We start from the raw sequence: 22,951 nt of genomic DNA, 5'->3' as shown, positions 1-22,951 counted from the left end.
CACCCCGTTCCCCCAGGCCCCAAATCTGTCTCAAGGTGTTAATAAGGTAAAAGCAGATCCATCTTCAAGACCTTCACTCTCAAGTAAAAAAAAAGAGAGTAGGAAAATCCCACTCCAGATGAGACAAGAGCAATGTAACCTGATGATCATTTTGTTTAAAATAATATAAATGTAGCCACTTTAAATGAAGCTAGAGCTGCCATCCCAGAGGAACTGCCTTGTACATCTTAGGTCTCAAACCTTTGGATTGTTAAAACAGGGCAACATAACCTTTGGACTGGGCCTAAATCAACATTGCGTCCCAAAGAACTGTTTGCAAACATAACAAGAAAGCAGCTATTATGACTAATGGACTGAAAATTTTAAATATTTTTTAAAATTAGTGTCACTATGTTAGCCTTTCTGCACCAATAGAAATGCTTTCCTTTTACTGATGTAATTTCCCCCCTTTCCTTTTTCATAAAAAAGCCAAAAACCCTTGTTTTTGTCTTCTGATTGGAACACTATTTGGCTTTCTGCCTGAGTCAGTGATTCCCCCCAAAGCTATTGTTTTCTATCTCAAATAAATGTTCTGGGCCTCTCACTTAGAAAGATCTTTTATTTTTAGGTTAACAAGTTGAATAATCTGATCTAGTCACTGCTGGGTTCATTTCACACACAGTAGTTCCCTTTCCCCTGGCAAACTTCTTATATTTATCCAGAAATGAGGGGTAAAGTGTCAAGTTCCTATGGGCTCTACCTTAAAATTTAATTGGCCAGACAGAAATAAGTAACTGATCCAAGCAGTTCCTGAAGGTAAACATAAAGATTCTGTTAATGCACTGCCCGTGACATGGTGCAACTCTACTTAGACTTCTCTATAAGAAGCAATTTCCCTTAAATATTCAACCTTTGTTTTAGGAATATAGCAAAACTAGCATAGGTATTATTAGTAAAATGTTGGCAATGAGTCTGTGTTCCAAATAACCAGGTAATCCTAAGACCCACAGAGTAGCTGGCATAGATGAAATTTAAGGTATTTTTTACAAGTCTATTATAGAAAAGGTCAATGATATTTTTAATGACTCTGCTGAAAGTCACAAAGTTAGCCAGTGGCAGTCAATTTTAGAATCTAAGCCTCCTAATTCCATTCATTCATATATTCATTTAGGCATTAGAGACACCAGGCCAGGCATTAGGGATGCAAAGATGAATAAAATAATCCCCTACCTTTATGGAGTTTCCTATCTGGTGAAGGAAGCAGACCTTTTAATGGAAATAATTCAATGTCAATGTTATCATAGATTCATCTAGTTCCTTCTTTCAACCAATGCACTTTCTCCTCTTTGCTACCAATGTACCATAACTTGATAAAATGAAATATAAAATATAATGTTTTAATTAAATTTTAAATCATTTGAACCACATTATTTAAGTTTAGAATAATCATAATTTATACAGGTATTAGAGTCAGCTTGTTTGGATGGTATGCCTACCTCTGCTATTAACTAGCTATATGACCTTAAATCACTTCATTTCTGGGCTTCAGTTTCCTCTTGAAGGTCCTTTCTAGAGTAAAACCTTGTTCTACCTAGCAGAAAGTGTTCTACCCTACACTTTCCACTGTGACCATTAGATGACTGGCCAGCTTCCTCCCTCTCTTCCTCCCTTCTTTCTTGTTACTTTTTCTGACCAAAGTCATCACCTATCTGAACGGTTACTTAAATGAGTAACAACTGAGTATCCGAAGACTCTGGGAGATGACAGGTATAAAATGTTTGTTGAGTAAGTGAAAGAATGGATTGATTCCAGGGCCTTTCCATTCTCTGCTATTACTGTCCCTTTCTCCTAAAATACTTCCTCTTTTGAAAGCTATGGTGGTGGGAAGAGGAAGAAAAGATGAGACGATGTGTAGGAACTGGGTTAGGAGGAGAATGCAAGTTGAATTGGGAGGAGAATTGCATTTCAAAGCCAACATTAGTACACTGAATTTATGAATGAAATAACATAATGTCTGAGACTTATTTTAAAATAATATGGGAATGTTCAGATGATTAAGATTGGTCATACATTGATATTGTTGAAGCTAGATATATTGGGTTTCATTATATTCTTTCTATTTTTTTGTGTATGTATGCTTAAAACTTTACAAATACAAAGTTAAAAATAAGAGAGATCATGAATGCATTTTCCTTTCTTTAGACAAGACCAGGTTCAAATTGTCCCTTTGAATCTCAGTGAGGATGTTTTAGCCTGATATTACAGAAAACTTGTCACAGACAGGTTTCTCTTAAAATGTTTTTACTGAGTTTAGAGAGAGAAGAAGGGGAAAGGAGAGAGAGAGAGAAACATCAACTGGTTGCCTCCTGCATGCCCCCTCAGACATATGCCCTGACCGGGAATCAAACCGGTGACCTCTTGGTGCATGAGATGATGCTCAATCCACTGAGCCACACTAGCTGGGCACAGACTAAGTTTTTTGGAAGTAGACACTAATATGAGTTGGGGAGAAAGATTTTTATTAGAATTGCACAGGAAGTAGGGTTGGTCAGAGGAAGAAGTTGAACTACTATTCAGGTCCAAGGAAGCCTCAGCCAATGTGGGAGGAAGCTCCAGAGTGAGTATAGGTCCTTAGCGTATCCTGTGTCAAGATTCCATTCCTTGTTAAATCTCTCTAGGAATCTCAATACATTTCTTTTAATTTCCGATGTATTAATCCTCTCAGAAACTGAAATAAAATTAATTTGACATATCTTGTTCTTAGTGGACACAATATAGCTTTGATAATCACAACTTCCTTTTCACAAACCATCTCATTAATGAATTATTCCAAAATTTCATAAGGTATTGATTTAAAACTCACCAGTCTACAACATCTTTTATCATCTCTTGGCTTATTCAAAAATCAAAACATTTGCCCATCCTTAGTCTTATGGCCCCTTTCCTTTTCTTTGGGATTTTTCAAAGCTATAATCATGTTGGCATAATCTTTAGGCTTAAAATCAAGGCACTTTGATGGGAAAACCTAGAAATTAAGAACAGATGCTAGAACATTTGATGATTCTGTTAATGGAGGTATGAGTTATACCTCCTGTTTTACTTTGACCATAACAATCATGGTATATTAGTTTGAATCCTGTTTATTATTCAAAGCAGATGGGAATATAATCCCAGAGGAAAGACGTAATTCAATTTGATTCCTCTCAAAGGAACATAAGACTAATAATAGCTAATAATATGACTAGTTTTACTGAGTGTTTTTCATAAACCAGACATATTCTAAATGTGTATTCACTCAAAAGGGAGAAGACCACACTTCGTGACAAAGAAAGTTATAATATAACTCATTTAAGAACAACTAGCCTAATAAGAATTTTTAAAATGGATAGCAAATATTGACAAAGATGTGGAGAATTGGAAAGCTCATACATTGCCTTATGTATTTATATGCCAAGTGGAGACAGTTTAGCAGTTCCTCGCAAAGTTAAACATAGTGTTACCATATGATCAAACAATTCTAATCCTAGGTATATACCCAAGATAATTAAAAACATAGTTTAGACAAAAACATTTACATGAATTGTTCATACCAGCATCATTCATATTAGCCAAAAAATGGAAACAGCCTAAATATCCAGTTGATCAATGGAAAAACAAAATGTGGTGTGTGGTATACACACACACACACACACACACACACACACACACACAATGAACTATTATTCAGTAATAAAAAGAAATGAAGTATTGATACATGCTACAACATGGGGATCTGACCAGCAACCTAGGTATGTTCCCTGACCGGGAAACAAACCTGAAAGCTTTTGGTGTACAGGACAACGCTCCAACCAACTGAGCAACCCAGTCATGGCTACATTTGTGTCTTCTTTAGGAATATTGATAGCTTATCTTCATCATTAAGATACTGAATATACATGTGTGTACATGAGTGTGTATATATCTCCAAGGCTCAACCCTTGAACAAGTCGCTTGAAATTAACAGAAATTGTGGTAGGCTGGTATGGCTCAGTGATTGAGCGTTGACCCATGCACCAAGAGATCGCTGGTTTGATTCCTGGCCAGAGCACATGCCCAGGTTGTGGGCCTGATCTCCAGTGGGGGGCATGCAGGAGGCAGCCAGTCAATGTTCTGTCTCATCGATGTTTCTATCTTTCTCTTCCTCTCCTTTCCTTTCTCTCTAAAATCAATAAAGAAAAAAAAATTTTTTTAAAGAATAAAATTATAGAAATTGTCATTACAGAGATTGGTATAGTAGAGAAATTGTTTATATCCCGTCTTTTATTTCAACACTTATGTGAGCAGCTTTTCTCCTCAAATGTCAGCCACCTTCACTGTAGAAGAGTGACTGCTCATTTTTTCACTATATAAGCAGAGGTTGAAATTTTTTATTTTTTATTTTTTTATCCTCACCTGAGGACATTTTTCCATTTTTTGTTCAGGTAGAGTGGGAGGGGGAGAGAGGAACAGAGAGAGAGAGAAACATCGACGTGAAGGGACACATCGAGTGGCTGCCACCCGCACGACTGACCAGAGCCGGGGACAAACTGCAACCGAGGTACATGCCCTTAGCGGGAACCGAACCCGGGTTTCTCGGGACCGCAGGCCAACGCTCTAACCGCTGAGCCAAACCGGCCAGGGCCAGAGGTTGAAATTTTTTAACAAAAATTTCTTTCTCCTGTAACAGTCCATGTTGGTTCAGTCAGCAAGGCACGTCTCCTCCATCATGCCAAGTCAGGGTTCTATGTCTGGTCTGTTCTCCTCTGGGGCCTTGCGTCCATTTGTATCCCATAGTGAAAGGGGAAAGAGAGTATATGAAAGATATTATCACTCCAGCTGCAAAACAATATTTTGCATTTGTTCCAGAAAAATTTGATCGGTCTATCAGCTCTGATGGCTTCATGCCACTATCAGATGAAGCTTCACAGCACAACATCCTAGTTCCGGGGCTAATGGATGACTGATGCAGAGAAAGTCACGTTTAGGTAGCCATCTCTGTTCTTGGTGTGAGTACATATTTGCATGTTCCAGCACAAAACTTCTATATTTATATTCTTTTAAACTTTAATGAACCACTTCTGATCAACTGACCAATTTTCGTGAACTGCAACCCAATGACAACAATTAAAACGACATTTTAACAAGCAAAAGCAGTAACATGCAAAGCACCCTGTTAAGTAGCACTTATTGAGACAAATTGAATGAGAAGACAATCTGAGAATATAACAACAATTCATCACAAGGATCATGAGACTGTCAACAGGCAAACGGGTGCCTAAGCTGCAGCAGCATGGTAGCATCTGCTCAATTGGCTTGCCACACTTCGATTTGGCCCGTAGCAGCCCAGAATAGACTCAGGCAGTTTATTACTTGCACAAACAGCAAAAGAAAGATCAGCGTGGTATCAGCTCCCCGGGTCCCTGCTCCCACAGGGTGACTAAACAGGAGGGCTAGATGACAGATGACGGGAACCCTTGGGTCTTTGTGTCGTTGAGGACCAAGACAAGGTCAGCACTTGCAGGAACCTGAGAGTGAGCGCCCTCTTAAACTTTACATTTTGCAGAAGTTTGCCTAAGAGGTGGAATGGGGGTGGTGGGGGTGGGGGCTCGCAAAGCAGAAAGTTTCGTGCTCAACTGAAACTAGGGAGACAGATGAGAAATGACTTATGTCTGACTCTTCCAAGTGGACCAGGGGATTGCAAACCCCGATTTGCTGGCAGTTCCACCCATTTCCCATTGTCCTCCCTTCTGTGATCGATTTAGAGATGGGAGCAGGTGGGGACGCCAATAAAGAGAAAGCGAGGATGAGAGCTTGCAGAGCCCGGGTCTGGGGTCCGGGAAACGGGGTAGAGCTGCGACGGGAGATGGGCGCCGGTAGGTCGGGAGCCTGCAGGCGGCTGGAGGCGGCGCTGGGCTCGCATTGGCCCAGCGGGCGCCCCTCCTCGCGGGGCCGGCCGGGCGCGGGGTAAGGAGCATAGCCCTGCGGCCGGGGCGGAGGCGACCCTGGCACCGGGGAAACATGGCCGAGTATTCGCGGTTGCGGAACTGCCTGGCGATGATTCGCCTCCGAAATCCACCGTTCAACCAAATCAGGTAATGGGCTCGGGTCGCCTCCAGACTGGGGTCGGAGAGGCTGGACTCGCCCGCCTGCTGTGAAGGCTTTGACTCTCCCCTGCTGCTTCCAGAAAGACCCAAACAGAAATCGGTCCTATGTCAGGGCCTTTTACATAGGTTACCTTAAGCAATCTTCGCAGAGAACTCCTGTTCCCATTTCACTAAGAAAACCGAGGCTGAGAGGGAGGCAGATGGCTAAGTAAGGGAACTGCACTCGAACCCTGTCTGCCTATGTCAGCTTCTTGCTCAACCCTCCTGCTTGCTTGCAACTTGGACTTCTCAGGCCTACTTTCTATTCCAAAGGTCTAAGTGCAGTGCTGGCTGGACCTTGATCCCTCACTTCCCAACCTCCAGTCCACCTGACAGTGCTTGACAAAAGCTTTAGGAATCCAACCATGTGGCTTCACATTTTCTTTTCTTTTTCTTTTCTTTTTGTTACAGATGTTTCTCCTTTTTTACCCCCATTGACACTGTCCTCCCCATCCCCCTCACCCCATCCCCAGCTTTGTTGCCCATGTCGATTGGTTATGTGTACATGCATATAAGTTCTGAGGTTTATCTCTTCCTCCTCCCACCACCCCCTCTTCTGAGGGTTGTCAGTCTGTACCCTACTTCCATGTCTCTGGGTCTCAGACTGTAATGTTCATTATATACCACAAATAAGTGAGATCATGTGGTATTTGTCTTTTTCTGCTTGGCTTGTTTCGCTTAGGATCATACTTTCCAGGTCCCTCCATGTCGTCTCAAAGGATAAGAGATCTTTCTTTCTTGCAGCTGCATAGGACTCCATTGTGTATATGTACCACTGCTTTTTTATCCATTCGTCTACTGGTGGACACTGGGCTGTTTCCAGATCTTAGCTGTTGTAAATAGTGCTGCTACGAACATGGGGGTATATATATTCTTTATGATTGGTGTCTCAGGTTTCTTAGGGTATATTCCTAGAAGTGGGATCACTAGGTCAAATGGCAGTTCAATTTTTAATTTTTTGAGGTAACACCATACTGCTTTCTATAGTGGCTGCACCTGTCTGCATTCCCACCAGCAGTGTACTAGAGTCCCCTTTTCTCCACACCCTCACCAACACTTGTTGTTTGATGATTTGTTGATGGCGGCCATTCTGACAGGTGTGAGGTGATACCTCATTGTTGTTTTAATTTGCATCTCTCTGATGATTAGTGATGTTGAGCATTTCTTCATGTGTCTCTTGGCCATTTGTATGTCCTGTTTGGAGAGGTGTTTATTCAGCTCCTCTGCCCATTTTTTGTTTTGTTTTTTTAATTCTCACCTGAGGACATTTTTCCATTTTTTTGTTCAGATAGAGTGGGAGGGAGAGAGAGGAAGAGAGGAAGAGAGAGAGAGAGAGAGAGAGAGAGATATCAATGTGAAAGAGACACATCGAGTGGCTGCCACCCTCACGACCAACCGCAGCCGGGGACAAACTGCAACCAAGTATGCGCCCTTAGCTGGAACCGAACCTGGGTCTCTATGGACCGCAGGCTGACGCTCTAACCACTGAGCCAAACCGGCCAGGGCCCTCTGCCCATTTTTTAATTACGTTCTTTGTCTTCCTTTTGTTGAGTTGTATGAGTACTCTATATATTTTGGAAATTAACCCCTTATCTGATATATCGTTAGCAATGATGTTCTCCCATACAGTGTGTTGCCTTTCCATTTTGATGGTTGTTTCTTTTACTGGGCAGAAGCTTTTTAGTTTGAAGTAGTCGCATGTGTTTATTTTTTTCTTTGTTTCTGTTGCCTGAGGTGATCTATCAGTGAAAATTCTGCTGCGTATGATGTCTGAAATTTTGTTGCCTACATTTTCTTCTAGGATTTGTATGGATTCACGGGTCACATTTAAGTCTTTTATCCATTTTGAGTTTATTCTTGTGGATGGTGTAAGTTGATGATCTAGTTTCATTTTTTTGCATGTAGCTGTCCAATTTTTTCAACACCATTTATTACAGAGGCTGTCTTTACTCCATTGTCTGCTCTTGCCCCCTTTGTTAAATATTAATTGAGCATAATGTCGTGGGTCCACTTCTGGGTTCTCTGTTCTGTTCCATTGGTCTATATGCCTGTTCTTGTGCCAGTACCAGGCTGTTTTGATTATAATAGCTTTGTAGTATAACCTGATATCTGGTATTGTGATCCCACTTACTTTGTCTTTATTTTTCAAGATTCCTGTGGGTATTCGGGGTCTTTTTGGGTTCCATATGAACTTTTGAAGTATTTGTTCTAGTTCTGTGAAATATGTCGTTGGTATTTTGATGGGGATTGCATTGAATCTATAGATTGCTTTGGGTAATATGGACATTTCAAAGATGTTAATTCTTCCAATCCATGAACAGGTATGTGCTTCCACTTTTTTATATCTTCCTCTATTTCTTTTTTCAATGATCTGTAGTTTTTTGCAAATAGGCCCTTTACTTCTTTGGTTAAGTTTATTCCTAGGTATCTTAATTTTTTTTGTTGCGGTGGTAAATGGGATTGTTTTTTCAGTTTCTCTTTCTGCGAGTTCAACATTGGTGTATAAGAATGCCGTCGATTTCTTGACATTAATTTTGTATCCTGCTACTTTGCCAAATTCATTTATTAAGTCTAGTAGATTTTTGATGGAGTCTTTAGGGTTTTCTATGTATAATATCATGTCATCTGCAAATAATGACAGTTTCACTTTCTCTTTTCCAATTTGGATCCCTTTTATTTTTTCTTCCTGTCTGATTGCTGTGGTTAAGACTTCCAGCACTATGTTAAATAAGAGTGGCAAAAGTGGGCATCCCTGTCTTGTTCCTGTTCTTAAGGGAAATGCTTTTAGTTTCTGCCCATTGAGTATGATGTTGGCTGTAGGTCTTTCATATATGGCCTTTATTATGTCGAGATATGATCCCTCTATTCCCACATTGCTGAGCATTTTTATCAGAAATTGATGCTGGATTTTGTCGAAGGCTTTTTCAGCATCTATTGATATGATCATGTGGTTTTTATCTTTCAATTTATTTATGTGGTGTATCACATTTATTGATTTACAAATATTGTACCCGCCTTGCATTCCTTGGTTGAATCCCACTTGGTCATGGTGAATAATTTTTTTGATGTATTGCTGGATCTGATTTGCTAGTATTTTGTTCAGGATTTGGCATCTATGTTCATCAAGGATATTGGCTTATAGTTTTCTTTCTTTGTAGTGTCTTTTTCTGGTTTTGGAATTAGAATTATGCTGGCCTCATAAAACGAGTTTGGAAGTCTTCCTTCTTCTTGAACTTTTTGAAATAGTTTGAGGAGAATGGGTGTTAGTTCTTCTTTGTTCGGTAAAACTCCCCCATGAAGCCCTCCAGGCCTGGGCTGTTTGCTGGGACAGTCTTGATTACCTCTTCAATTTCCTTAGTTGTTATTGGCCTGTTCAAGTTTTCTATCTCTTCTGGGTCCAGTTTTGGGAGACTATGTGTTTCTAGAAATTTATCCATTTTGCTTAGATTGTTGAATTTGTTGCCATATAATTGTTCATAGTAGTTGTTAACGATCTTTTATATTTCTGTTATGTTAGTTGTTACTTCTCTTTCATTTCTGATTTTGTGTATTTGGGTTCTCTCTTTTTGTTTCTTGGTGAGTCTAGCTAAGGGTCCATCAATCTTGTTTATTTTTTCAAAAAACCAGCTCTTTCTTTCATTGATCCTTTGAATTGTTTTTGGTCTCTGTCATTTATTTCTTCTCTGATCTTACTATTTCCTCCCTTCTACTTGCTCTGGGGTTTTCTTTATGTTTGCTTTTTAGTTCTTTAAGTTGTGAGGTTAGATAGTCTATTAGAAATTTTCTTGTTTTTTGAGGGAGGCCTGTAGTGCTATGAACTTCCCTCTCAGAACTGCTTTCACTGCATCCCATAGATTTTGTGTTGTGTGTTCATTTTCACTGGTTTCCAGGAAGTTTTTAATTTCTTCCTTGAACTCCTCGGTAACCCATTCATTGTTTATTAACATGCTATTTAGTCTCCATGTGTTCAAATGTCTTTGCATGTTCTTGTTGCAATTGATTTCTAGTTTCATGCCATTGTGATCTGAGAAGATGCTTGATTTGATTTCAATCTTCTTGAACTTGTAGAGACTTAGTTTGTGTCCTAACATGTGGTCTATCTTTGAGAATGTCTCATGTGCACTTGAGAAGAATGTGAATTCTCTAATTTGGGGTGCAATTCTCTGTAGATATCTATTAAATTTATTTGGTCTAGTGTTTCATTTCGCATCTCTGTTGCCTTGCTAATTTTTTGTCCAGAGGATCTATCTAGTGATGTCAGCAGGGTGTTGAAGTCTCCTGCTATGATTGTATTGCTATCGATTTCTCCTTTGAAGTCCTCCAGAAGATTTTTAATATATTTTTGTGCTCCTATATTGGGTACATATATGTTTATCAAGGTTATATCTTCCTGTTGGATAGATCCTTTCAAAATTATGTAGTGGCCTTCTTTGTCTCTAGTTATGACCTTCATTTTGAAATCTATGAGTATTGCTACCCCAGCTTTTTTTCTTTCCGTTTGCTTGGAAGATTTTTTTCCATCCCTTCACCTTCAACCTATGTGAGTCTTTTGTTGTGAGGTGGGTCTCTTGTAAGCAACATATAGATGAGTCACGCTTTCTTATCCAATCAGCTGCTCTGTGTCTTTTTATGGGAGCATTCAATCCATTTACATTTAAGGTGATTATTGATATGTACTTATTTATTGCCATTTTTGTTTAGTGTGGTTATATTTTTCTTCTTATTTCTCCTTTTAACATTTCTTGCAGTGCTGGTTTGGTGCTAATGTATTCCCTTAGCCTTTTTTTTTGTCTGATAAGCTCTTTATTTGACCTTCTATTTTGAATGATAGCCTTGCTGGGTAGAGTAGTCTTGGATTCAGATCCTTGTTTTTCATGACCTTGATTACTTCATGCCATTCCCTTCTTGCCTGTAGTGTTTCTGTTGACAAGTCAGCTGAGAGCCTGATGGGGGTTTCTTTGTAAGTAACCTGTTGCTTCTCTCTTGCTGCTTTTAGGATTCTCTCTTTGTCTTTAATATGTGACATTTTAATTACTATGTGTCTTGGTGTGGGCCTGTTTGGGTTCTTCTTACTTGGGGCTCTCTGTGCTTCTTGAACTTGAATGCCTTCTTCTTTCACCAAATTAGGGAAGTTTTCTGTCACTATTTCTTCAAATATATTCTGTAACCCTTGCTCATTTTCTTCTTCTTTGGGGACTCCTATGATGCGAATGTTATTATGTTTCCAGTTGTCCCACAGTTCTCTTAAGCTGTCTTCCTGTTTTTTAATTGTTTTTCCTTTTGGTTTTCTGATTGGTTGATTTTTTCTACCCTGTCTTCTAATTCACTGATCCGGTCCTCAGCTTCTTCTACTCTGCCGTTTAGACCTTCCATTGTGTTCTTTATTTCTGATTGTCATTCTTCATTTCTTTTTGGTGGTTTTTAGTTTCCAATTAGTTGATTTTCAACATTTCTAAGTCGTTACTCATGGTGTTGATGTCCTTACTCATGCTGATGAGCTTCCTCAAGATCATGGCTCTGAATTCTAGCTCTGTTAACTTGCTTAACTGCTCCTCATTTATCTCATCTTTGGTAGAGGTCTCTTGTTCTTTCATTTGACATTTGTTTTTTTGTTTCACCTTTTTGGCTATCACAGTGGGCTTTGGAGCCTGCAAATTTCCCTGTGGGTATTGGAATTCTGTTATTTGTGGCTCCCTCTCTTGGGTTTGGATGAGTGTGGGATGACTCATGTCAGACACCACTGTCAAGTCTTACTTTCCTGGGCAGAGTTGCAAGCCCAGGAATGGTTCAGTTATCCTCTAGCTTTTTGCCTGGAGGGTATTAGTCGAGGTTACCTGAAGAACCTTGTGTTCTCAGTTGAATAAAAAACTCCCTCAGGTGCTCAGTGTAAGAGGATTTCCTGAGAGTGGGGTAGATGCCGGTTGTTATTGAGCCTCAATTTGCATTTCCATGGTCCACTGGGTGGGGTTGAATCTCCAGGAAGGGGCCACGGCCTCTCCTCAGAGCCCTGGGAAGGAGCAAGATGGCCACCGTCCTGCATGGCTGCAACTCAGCAAAAGCTCTGAGTGCCTTCCAAATCCCAAGTGTCCCCACACAGTTCCAGTCCAGTCACTCTTCCTCTGCCGGAGGCCAAGGTGAGTGGCTGTGGCTTCTTTGGCATGTGTCCCGGCTCTGCGCTGTGGAGCTGCTTGGGAGTTTAACCCGAGGGCACTGCTCATAGCTAAGGCTGCTGCCGTCTGTGGGCTCCCAGACCCCCTCTCATGCCTCTGCAATCCTACCAGGATCGAGTCAGTGTCTCTGGTTATATGGTCCTCGCAAGCTGCTTTTCTGTTGCTTTTTCCCGACGATTTGTTATTATTTTAGTTGTAATTCCAGTTTGGTCCTGGGAGACAGTCTGTGTAGCTTCCATTTACTCCACTGCCATTTTGGAATCTCTGGCTTCACATTTTACAAAAAGAAATAAAGGTCCCCATTAATGCCAACACAATAAGTAAAGGAGAGTTGTGCCCTGGCCCAGAAATGCAAAGTAATTTCTCCTGCTCTGTTCTAAACCTCAAGACCGAGGTGCTTCCACAAAAGAGCCTTGTCGGTGTAAGCCTATTAAATAGCATTTTCTGAAAAACTCCTGTGCATTTTATTCTCTTTTATCATCATGAGTACCTTTTTTTCAAAAAAACTCTCTAACCCAGATTTGTGCAATGCTGTAAGCATTACTTTTAAAAGTGAGATTAATGCTGCTTTTATGAAAATTAATGAAGTTATTATATAGGTTTGGTTTTTCCATATCTCTGAAAAAAGTGTAGTGATTGGTCAGTCTGGGAAAGAGCCACTCATCCACAGGGAATAGGATTAGCAGAAATTATAATTTACAATGAATATATAAAGTATATAGAGAAAGACCTTTGCTTAAAATTCTTAACACATGCTGCTGGAGCAACAAAAAAGACTGAAATGAGGAGACCTGCTGATTTTAACTGAATTTTTATCCTGTCATCAGATTTTATTTGATCATTAGTATCAATATTATATTCTTATTTTAAATATGCAGTATTGCATTTAACAATACAGAAGAATTGCAAGAATAAAATCACATGAGGGTGATATGTTCACTTACGTGCAATTCTCAGAAAAAAGCAAAATATTTGTTATTTTGGTTTTGACGAAGAAAAACATCAGCAATATGATTATATATCAGTTTTGGACTTTTCTGTATTCTAATTAGAATTATTAGATATTAGGACTGTGTGCCTCAGTCGGGAAACCATGCCCATAAAGAACTGAAGGGGGCGCCTGGTCAGTGTGGCTCAATTGGTTGAGTATCCACCAGTGCACAAGAAGGCCACAGGTTCCATTCCAGGTCAGGGCACATGGCTGGGTTGTGGGCGTGAAAACATTAAAAAAAGAACTTTAGAGGGAAATTTTCACAGTCTAGTACCCATAACTAGGAATACTTTTTTGTAACTATTTTTACTGTTTATGGTATTTAACCCACTGTCACCCGCCTTACAGGAGAAATGTTAGCATCTACCTCCTAAAGTTGTTGTGAGGTTTAAATGAGATGGAGATTAGCCCTGGCCAGTTTGGTTCAGTGGTTAGAGCGATGGCTTGTGGACCAAAGAGTTGCAGGTTTGATTCTGGTCAAGGGCACGTACCTCCTTTGTGGTTCATCCCTGGCCCTGGTCGGGGTTGTGCTGGAGGCATGTGTCCCTCTCACGTTGATCTCTCTCTCTCTCTCTCTCTCTCTCTCTCTCTCTCTCTCTCTCTCTCTCTCTCTCTCTCTCTCTCTCTATCTGAAGATAAATAGAAAAATATTCTCCAGTGAGGATGAAAAAAAATGTGCTGGAGATTATACACTGGCATTTAACAGATGTTAGCTATCATTGTTTCTGTTAATCAGAGGCCTGTTAAAAGCCCCTACCAACAGGTCCTGCTGCTCAGAAGTCATTTCAGCTTCATCAAGACGTCCCCCCACTTGCAAATAAATACTTTCTTGCTTTTTTTTTTCTATCTGCTTCTGAAGTTCTATTAGGTAGAGTGTGTATCCCAGCATGTTCATCCAGTTTTATAGGTTCCCATTTTTTGTGTGTGTGTGTCTTTGTCTTTCCCTCCTTACTTTTTTTCCTTCCTGTTTCTAATTTTATGTGGAAAATTATATCTTCCTACCCTACTTAGAGATTCTTATTTGAATATTATTTGGACCCAAACAAATAGTTTAAATCCTTCTTTGCTAGTTTAGCAGCATGTTTCCTTCAATTTAGATTAATGCCAACCCTCTTTACAAATACAGGACATGCCTGATTACTAGGCCTTTCAACAATGACTTTCACACTTTTTTTTTTTTTACTGTAATTTACACAGAAACCCCATGTTTTACATAACAACCTAAGACACACGCATGTACAAATACACAAAACAAAGTTTCATGAATCAAAACTTATCCTTACTTGTTATATATAGTTTGATGTATTCTATTTTCTCTTTGATTTCTTTGTTCAAAAAAGTGGTAGTCACAAGCTACCTACTTCACTTGATGACATTCAATTTTTTAAAAAAAACTGTCACAGTAAAGACCTCCTATAGTCACAGAAGCTAAAAAGTTGTGGTCAGCACTGATGAAATGTTATCTTTACACTCCATTTCTCCATACCTGACCATATTAAGGGGAGAAAATAATTTTTTAACTTCTGGGACCTTGATTGCAACCAGGCTCTGTCCCTTTCACTTGGCTTGACTCTAGTAAAGATGTATATGTTACAGCCATTTTCAGTTTGTTTGTTTTTGTCTGTGTTTGATTTTTGCAAAATTAACAAGAACCTAAGAAATAAAGGAGTAGGGATTGGGTGAAATGGGAAAAACCAGCTTCCTCTCATTGGCACTGATTAAGCTCATTTGGGCCAATTTTGCAGCTATCATTTACCCAGAAAGAACTATGTGCCTTTTGGATTTCTCAGTATTACAGATGGTTCAGAATCTGTTTTTCATAAGCAGATTCTGTTTCTAATTAATAGCTGAAGGCAAGAGGTTTTGTTTGATTTCATCTAGGTTAAATGATGAAAAGTAAACAGGTGACAGGGAATGATCTTTTCAAGGGCAAGTACGTCCTTTATTCCCTGAGGTTTTAACTCATAGCTGCTGGTCTTAACAATCCAGCTTTTATAAAAGTTTCTTGTTTTTCATTTTGTATTAAGTTTTTTTTTTCACTCTGTATGCTAAAGAACAGACATTTATTCTGGCCGGTTTACTCTTGCTCAGTGGTTAGAGCGTTAGCCTGCGGTCCAGAGAGACCCAGGTTCAGTTCCCCCTAAGGGCATGTACTTTGGTTGCAGTTTGTTCCCGGCCCTGGTTGGGTCATGTGGGTGGCAGCCACTCAATGTGTCCCTTTCACGTCAATGTTTCTCTCTTTCTTCTCTTTCTTTCTCTCTTTCCCTCCTGTTCTGTCTGAATTAAAAATGGAAAAATGTCCTCAGGTGAGGATAAAATAAAAAATAAAATAAATAAATAAAAAAGAACAGATATTTTACCCAGAATACTCAGAATTCCACAGCAGAATAGATTAGACTCTGATTCTATCATTTTTTTTCCTTGAAGCAGTTTCTCAGCACTTTACCTAGGTTCTCCTTCACCATGCCTTGGCACTTACTGATCCCCTGCTTCTTGGCAAATTCTTTCTCTTGTCCTTTGTGATGTGGGGCCCCTTTGGTACTGAATCACTCTGCTGGGCCTCTCCCACGTCTTAAATGAGGATCTATCCAGATCTACTCTCAGTTGTCTTTGCTTTTACTTTGGCAGACTCATTCAATCTGGGTTTTAACCCTCTTCTTTGTTAATGACTCCCTCAACTACTGACACTTGGAAAAATCTACTACATGCCCTTTCTTTCCCAAACTTTACCTTTACCTCATAAATTAGTTAGGATTAGGTTTGGCTGTCAGTTACAGAAAAATCAAAATAATGGATTAAACAAGGAAAAGTTGATTTCTTTCATAGCAGTGTCCTGGAATGGTATGGCTACTCCACAATCACCAGGGACCCAATTCTCTATATCTTTTGCTCTGCCATATTCAATATACAGTTCCACCTCTTGGTCCAGAAAGGCTGCTTTTGATCTGACCATCACCTCTTCATTCCTGCCAGCAGTAGGGAGGAGAGAAAAAGAAAAAATATATACCCAGTCCTTTAGGACACCTCTGGAAAGTTGCATATGCCAAATCTGCTTCTATTTCCTTGATCAGAACTTAATGCCTTGGGTTGGCCTTACTGCATAGCAGGCTGGGAAATGTAGTCTTTATTTTGGGCAGCTATGTATCCGGCTAAAAACCGTATGTTGAATACTTTGAAGAAGGTGAGGAGGTAGGGATATTTGGGGTAGCTTGCAGCCCCTGCCACATATATTTCTTTTAGAGTATTTCAGTTTTCTTCTGTTTTGCCATTATGACAAATTGAAAGTAATTTCTTCCCTCTCTGAACTTTCATATCACTTTCTTTGTATCTTTACGACAATCACTTGTAATAGATACAGTTCAGTGCTTAATTCACAATATATATTATTTGTTGAACAAATTAGTGAAAGCTTAATGATAGGTATCTATAGTTTTTATCCATTGTGTATGTGATTAATTTTTCATTGTTAGGAAAGGGAAAAAACTCTGAGATGGTAGAAATTTAATTCTTACTAATACTTCATTTTTTTGTTTTCTTTTAGTTTGGCTGTCTTCGATGGAATAAAAGAGGGACTAGAGAAAGCTTTAATAGACCCCACAGTAAAAGCCATTGTGATTTGTGGAGCAAATGGCAACTTCTCTGCAGGTACCAATATTTAACCCTCCCCTGGTATGTCTGGAATCCAGCCATAGACTCAGATCAGTACTGCATTAGCTGTCCCTGTGGATAATACCATAGTGTGGGTAATAGATATGGGAGACTTGAGTGGAAATGAGAAACTGTGGAGAAAAAGACCTGAATCACAAGCGTGACCCAGAGAAGAGTTTGACCTTACTCTCTTTTATGTTGGATTGGACCTTTGTAAGATATTTAGTTGTAGGCTTGATAGCTGTAACACCTGCTAGTATATACCTGCTTTCTATATATCTTTACCCTATGTGAACTTGAGTAATTCCTTTAATATTCTGAATTTCAATTGTATATAGAATTGTATATTTGAAATCTATATAATTTTATTAACCAATGTCACCTTAATAAATTAAAAAAATTAAAAAAATAAATTTCTTGATTTATAAAGTAGATAGAGTAATATCTATCTTGATGGTTTTTTTGTGAGATTAAATGAGATAACATATCTGAAAGCTTCTGGTGCAGAGCCTACATGCAGAAGATGTTTAATAAATTATTTTTTATTTCACACAGTCTTGAAATGGCGTTCATTTTTCTTCTGATAATCGCCTGTCTTGGTGACCATGCTACTTTTTATTGGGTTATTCTTTGATGATGCAAAAATATTGACAAAATATAGCAAAAGTATCTGAAATAGTGATTTGGTGATTATTTGTGACACCTCTCCTCCTTTCCCAAATGAATATATTAAACCATTTGACAAAGTCATATGGATATGAGGACCTATGTAATCTTTCAGTAGCCAGAGGAATTTAATGTATGTTAATGATAGCCTGAGAATAAATAGATATTGGAATCATGGCAATAAATAAATATAAATGTGGTCATAATTATAATAATTATCATTTATTTTGCTTGCTATGTACCAGTACTATGTAGTTTATTTATTTATTAATAATGAAAATAGTAGTATTTTTACATTTATTATATTTTAATCCTCAATAAATCCTCTAATCTCTATTTACAGGTGAGAAGGCTGAGCCTGAGAGATATTAAAATAATATGACAAACATAAACCAACTATTAAGTAGCTTATTCAACTGTTTGAAAACTTAAGGTTGTGAACCCAAGATGGTGACTTTGAGACATGGAGAAAGGGATCAGATTTATGGAGAACTTGATATTTCTTTGTCAGTAAGGAGATATAGGAAAGAGAATGTAGTTAGAGTGTAGGGCAGAAAAATTATTCTCCTAGAGCCCTAGCCAGTTTGGCTCTGTAGTTAGAGAACTGGCCCATGGACTGAAGGGTCACAGGTTCATTTCCTGGTCAAGAACACATACCTGGGTTGCAAGTTTGATCCCTGGCCCCATCTGGGTCATGCAGGAGGCAACCAATCAATGTGTCTATCTCACATTGATGTTTTTCTCTCTCTGTCTGTCCCTCCTTCTTTCCACTCTATCTAAAAATCAATGGAAAAATATCTTCAGGTGAGGATTAACAACAACAAAAAATTATTCTCCTAGAAAAACATCAGGAATAATCAACATCCCTCAGAAGAGGGGATGGGGGGGTGGGGGGGTGGGAAGAGATAAACCACAGAACTTATATGCATGTATGCATGACCAATGGACATGGACAACTAAGCCGGGGATGGGGCAGAGGTGTGGTGGGGTGGGGGGTGCCAATGGGGTAAAAAGTTAAAATATCTGTAACAACAACAAAAAAAAATTCATAAAAAAAAAAAAAGAAAAACATCAGGAATAATCAGATTTGACATAGTGGACTTATATAGAACAATGTACCCAACAACCACAAAATAATAGATCTTTATCAAATATGCAACATTTACAAAAATTGACCAGCTACTGGACCATGAAAGCTTGTCTTAATAAATTTCATTTAGGATATATTCTCTGACAATAATGCAATTAAACAATAAATTAATAACACATATGTAACTGGAAATTCTCATGTTTAGAAATGAAATTGATCTCTGAGTCAAAGCAGAAATAATAATAGACTTTAGAAAAAAATGTGAATTGAATGATAATGAAAACACAACATATATAACTTGACAAATGCAGCTAAAGCAAAACTTGGCAGAAATTTTATAGCCTTATATAATTCAGAAAAGAAAAAAGACTGAAATGTAATGAGCTAAACATCTGTATCAAGGAACTGACAAAACAAACAAATAGTAAAATAGATCCAAATGAAGTAGAAAGAAGGAAATAATAAAGAGGATAAATTAATGAGATAGCAAAGAAATGTGAATCAAGAAGATTAGCAATGTCAAAAGTTAGTTCTTTGACAAACCTCTGGAGAAATTGATCAAGAAAAAAAAAAGACAGCAAGGCAATGTATATAAGAAACAACAAAAGTGTTATCACTGCAGATACTGGGTAGCCTTTAGCAAAGATAATGAAGATATTATGAATAAGTAGAAGATTATTTAGCCCACCAAAACTGACTAAGGAAGAAAATAGAAAACCCAAATAGTTCTATAACCATTAATTGAATTAGTAATCAAAAATCTCACAAAGCAAATTCCAGCCCCAGATGACCTCTTTGGCAAGCTTTAATGGAAAAGTCAAGGAAAATATTATTCTAACACAAATATTTTAGAGAATAAAAAAAGAGGGAACACTTCCTGTATTAGTTTTCTGATGCTGCTGTAACAAGTGACTACTAATTGGATAACTTAAAACAACAGAAATTTACTCTGTCAAAGTTTTGGAGACTAAAAGTTCAAAATAAAAATATCTGCAAAGCCACTCTTTCTTGAAGGCTCTAGGGAAGAATCCTTCCTTTCCTCTCTGGCTTCTTGTGGTTGCTGATAATCCTGGGTTGTCCTTGGCCTGTTTCTGCATCACTCCCCTTTCTACCTCTATTTTCCTATGGCCTTCTCCCCTGTGTCTGTATTTCCCTGATCCTAGATAGTTCCACTATGACTTCATTTGGAAAGATCCTATTTCCAAAAAAGGTCACAATCACAGGATTGAGGTAGACATCATTTAACCCAGTTCACTTCCCAACTCATATTGTGAGGCTAGCATGACCTTGATACCAACACCTGTCAAGGATAATATAAAAAGCAAATTTACAGGCCAATTTCATTTATAAATATAGATATAATTTTTTTTTTGTTTTTTTTTTTTGTTCAGATACAGTGGGAGGGAGAGAGAGGAAGAGAGAGAAAGAGAAACATCAATGTGAAAGGGACACATCAATTGGCTGCCACCCAAATGACCAACCAGGGCTGGGGGACAAACTGCAACTGAGGTACGCGCCCTTAGTGGGAACTGAACCCGGGTCTCTTTGGACCGCAGGCCAACGCTCTAACCGCTGAGCCAAACCGACCAGGGCTAAGAACTTTTTTGTTAAATCTTCATCCAAGATAAATGGAAAAGTATTTATCTTCAGACAGGGTGGGAGGGAGAAAAAGAGAGAAACATCAATGTGAGAGAGATACATCAATTGGTTGCCTTCTGCACAACTCCAATCAGGGCCATGGACTAATTCATAACCAAGGTATGTGCCCTTTACTGGAATTGAACCTGTGACTCTTTGGTCCACAGGCGGACACTCTAACTGCTGAGCCAAACTGGCCTGGGCTAAATATAAAAATCTTAAACAGTATGTCATAAAATTGAATCCAACATATATAAAAATGTAATATATATCACTTTTATCCCAGTAAAACCATATTGGTTAAATCTTAGAAAATCAATGTAATTTCATCTTATTAAAAAGATTAAATGAGCCTGGCCATTGTGGCTCAGTGAGGTCGCCAAGAGGTCGCCGATTCAATTCTCCATCAGTACACATACCCAGGTTGTGGGCCCAAACTCCAGTGGGGGACATGCAGGAGGCAGCCAATCAATGTTCTCTCTCATTGAAGTTTCTATCTCTTTCCTCCTCTTCCTTCCTCTCTCTTTAAAATCAACAAAGAAATAAAAAAGATTGAAGGAGAAACAATCATAGTTATCAATAGATGCAGAAAAAGCATTTGATAGCTTTTTAGATAAAAATTCTTAGTAAACTAGGCATAGAAAGAAAATGTCTTAATCAGGCTAAAATATTCACTTTTAAAAACCTTCAGCAAACCTCAAACAAAATGGTAACTTGAAAGATTTTCTTATGAGAAAAGAATAAGACAAGGCTGGCTGCTATCACCATTTGTATTTGACATTATATTTCAGGCCCTGGCCAGTCTGGGTAAGACTAGAAAAAGAAATAAAAGGTATAAGGATTGGAAAAAGAAGAAACAAACTTCATTATCCAGAAGATATGATAATGTTCATAAAAAAATTAAAGTTACTCTATCAGAAAATTATTAGGATTAATAAGAGAATTTAGCAATTTTGCTGGATTTAAAAACAATATCCAAAAAATTAATTGCATTTCTCTATGCCAGAGACAGTTAAAAAGTGAAGTCACTATGTTCTTGTCTGTGCCTTGATTTCTATGCATTTGGGATAATAATAATACTAATCTTGTGCTTCAAGTAGAAGGTAGTGTAACATTTAAGAATGCACAGTATAGTCAAATTGCCAAGTCCAGATCCTTGTTTTACAAGTTACTAGTCATATGTTTGAACTAGTCACTTAACATCCTTACCTGTATTATGGGAATTGTTATACTACTTAATGTAAGTGTTAAGAAAATTACTTGAGACAACTTAGCACTATCCCTGTTGTATTTAACCAGTAAATGTTAATTGCTATTATTACATGAAAAATCATTTTAATCTAAAGTTATAGGAATAATAGGCCTGAGATTCAGATTGAAATTCATCTGATTTCTCTAGAGCCAAAGAAACCTAAATTAATAATAATAATAACAACAACAACAATAATAGATGAGTGTAAAATATGACGGGTTAGTGAAAAGAAGCATGATCCCTGAATTTATATTAAGTGAAGAGCAGGTAGAAAAAAAAAGACAAATAGGCTGAACATGAAATAATTAATCATTACTTTAACTTTTTAACTTGTACCAAGCTTAATGTTTTCAAAGAATACACAGTGTTATAGAGGAAGAGCTCACTATGTATACTTAGAGAAAATATAAACAATGATTTTACAGAATGCTCTCAATACTGATAAAAATGTATATTATAGTAAACTTTCATTTAATTCTCACATCAGTCATTCAAATAGGTATTGAGACAAAGGTTAAATAACTTACTCAAGCCCTGGCCAGTTTGGCTCAGCAGTTAGAGCGTCAGCCTGCGGTCCACAGAGACCCGGGTTCGGTTCCCGCTAAAGGTATGTACCTTGGCTGCAGTTTGTCCCCCGCCCTTGTTGGGTCATGCGGGTGGCAGCCACTCAATGTGTCCCTTTCGTGTCGCTGTTTCTCTCTCTTTCTTCCTCTCTCTCCCTCCAGCTCTATCTGAATAAAAAGTGGGAAAATGTTCTCAGGCGAGGATTAAAAAAAAAACTTACTCAAGGTCCTAAAGCTATTTACATATACGCATTGGGAAAGATTAAGAATTCACCAAATATTACATTGTTATTTCTTTGTGGTGATATTTGGGGTGATCTTTAGGTTCTTTACAATTCTATGCATTTTTCAAATTTTCCATAATACATATGTTATTTTTACAATTAGAAAAAGCAATAAATGTTACTGTTATTGATCCCCCAAAAATCTATCACAAAAACATAATTCTAAGCTGGTTGATTAACATATAACTCACAAGTATGTATGCATTTTACCCTGATATTTTCTATTGTAGTAACTCATGCCCATAACAAAGATATGGCTTAAAACTGCTGTGAGTAGGATCGGTGAGCCATATCATGCAAAAAATGGAAGGGGATGACCCAGTCTCAGAATAACAGTCATTGTAGGAGAATCTCTGTTCTCTTTCTCTGAGCTTTTAAATTTTTCTATAGGCAGAATTGCTACCTAGCATATGGAGAGACAGATTTTAGAAGATTACAGGATTCCTAATAAAGATTTGAGGATTTTCTTTTATACAGATCTACATTTTCCAGGCAATTTTTGTTCTTTT

The 22,951-nt window shown here is 38.2% G+C and overlaps 1 protein-coding gene across 1 annotated transcript in view; it reads left to right on the top strand.

The window, feature by feature from the left end:
* Window positions 1-5,971: 5,971 nt before the first annotated feature.
* EHHADH (enoyl-CoA hydratase and 3-hydroxyacyl CoA dehydrogenase) overlaps window positions 5,972-22,951 on the top strand; it is a 47,267-nt gene continuing 30,287 nt past the window's right edge. Inside the window, exons 1-2 of the mRNA XM_036243803.1 lie at window positions 5,972-6,089; window positions 16,843-16,946. Coding sequence (XP_036099696.1) covers window positions 6,016-6,089; window positions 16,843-16,946 — 178 coding nt within the window. The 5' untranslated portion in view covers window positions 5,972-6,015. The remainder of the gene's footprint in view (window positions 6,090-16,842; window positions 16,947-22,951) is intronic.

Source organism: Molossus molossus, unplaced genomic scaffold, assembly GCF_014108415.1.
Source record: "Molossus molossus isolate mMolMol1 unplaced genomic scaffold, mMolMol1.p scaffold_m16_p_5, whole genome shotgun sequence".
NCBI classification, from domain to species: Eukaryota; Metazoa; Chordata; class Mammalia; order Chiroptera; family Molossidae; genus Molossus; species Molossus molossus.
Note: the sequence above shows the minus strand (reverse complement) of the source record. Positions and strands in the feature narration are given on the sequence as shown.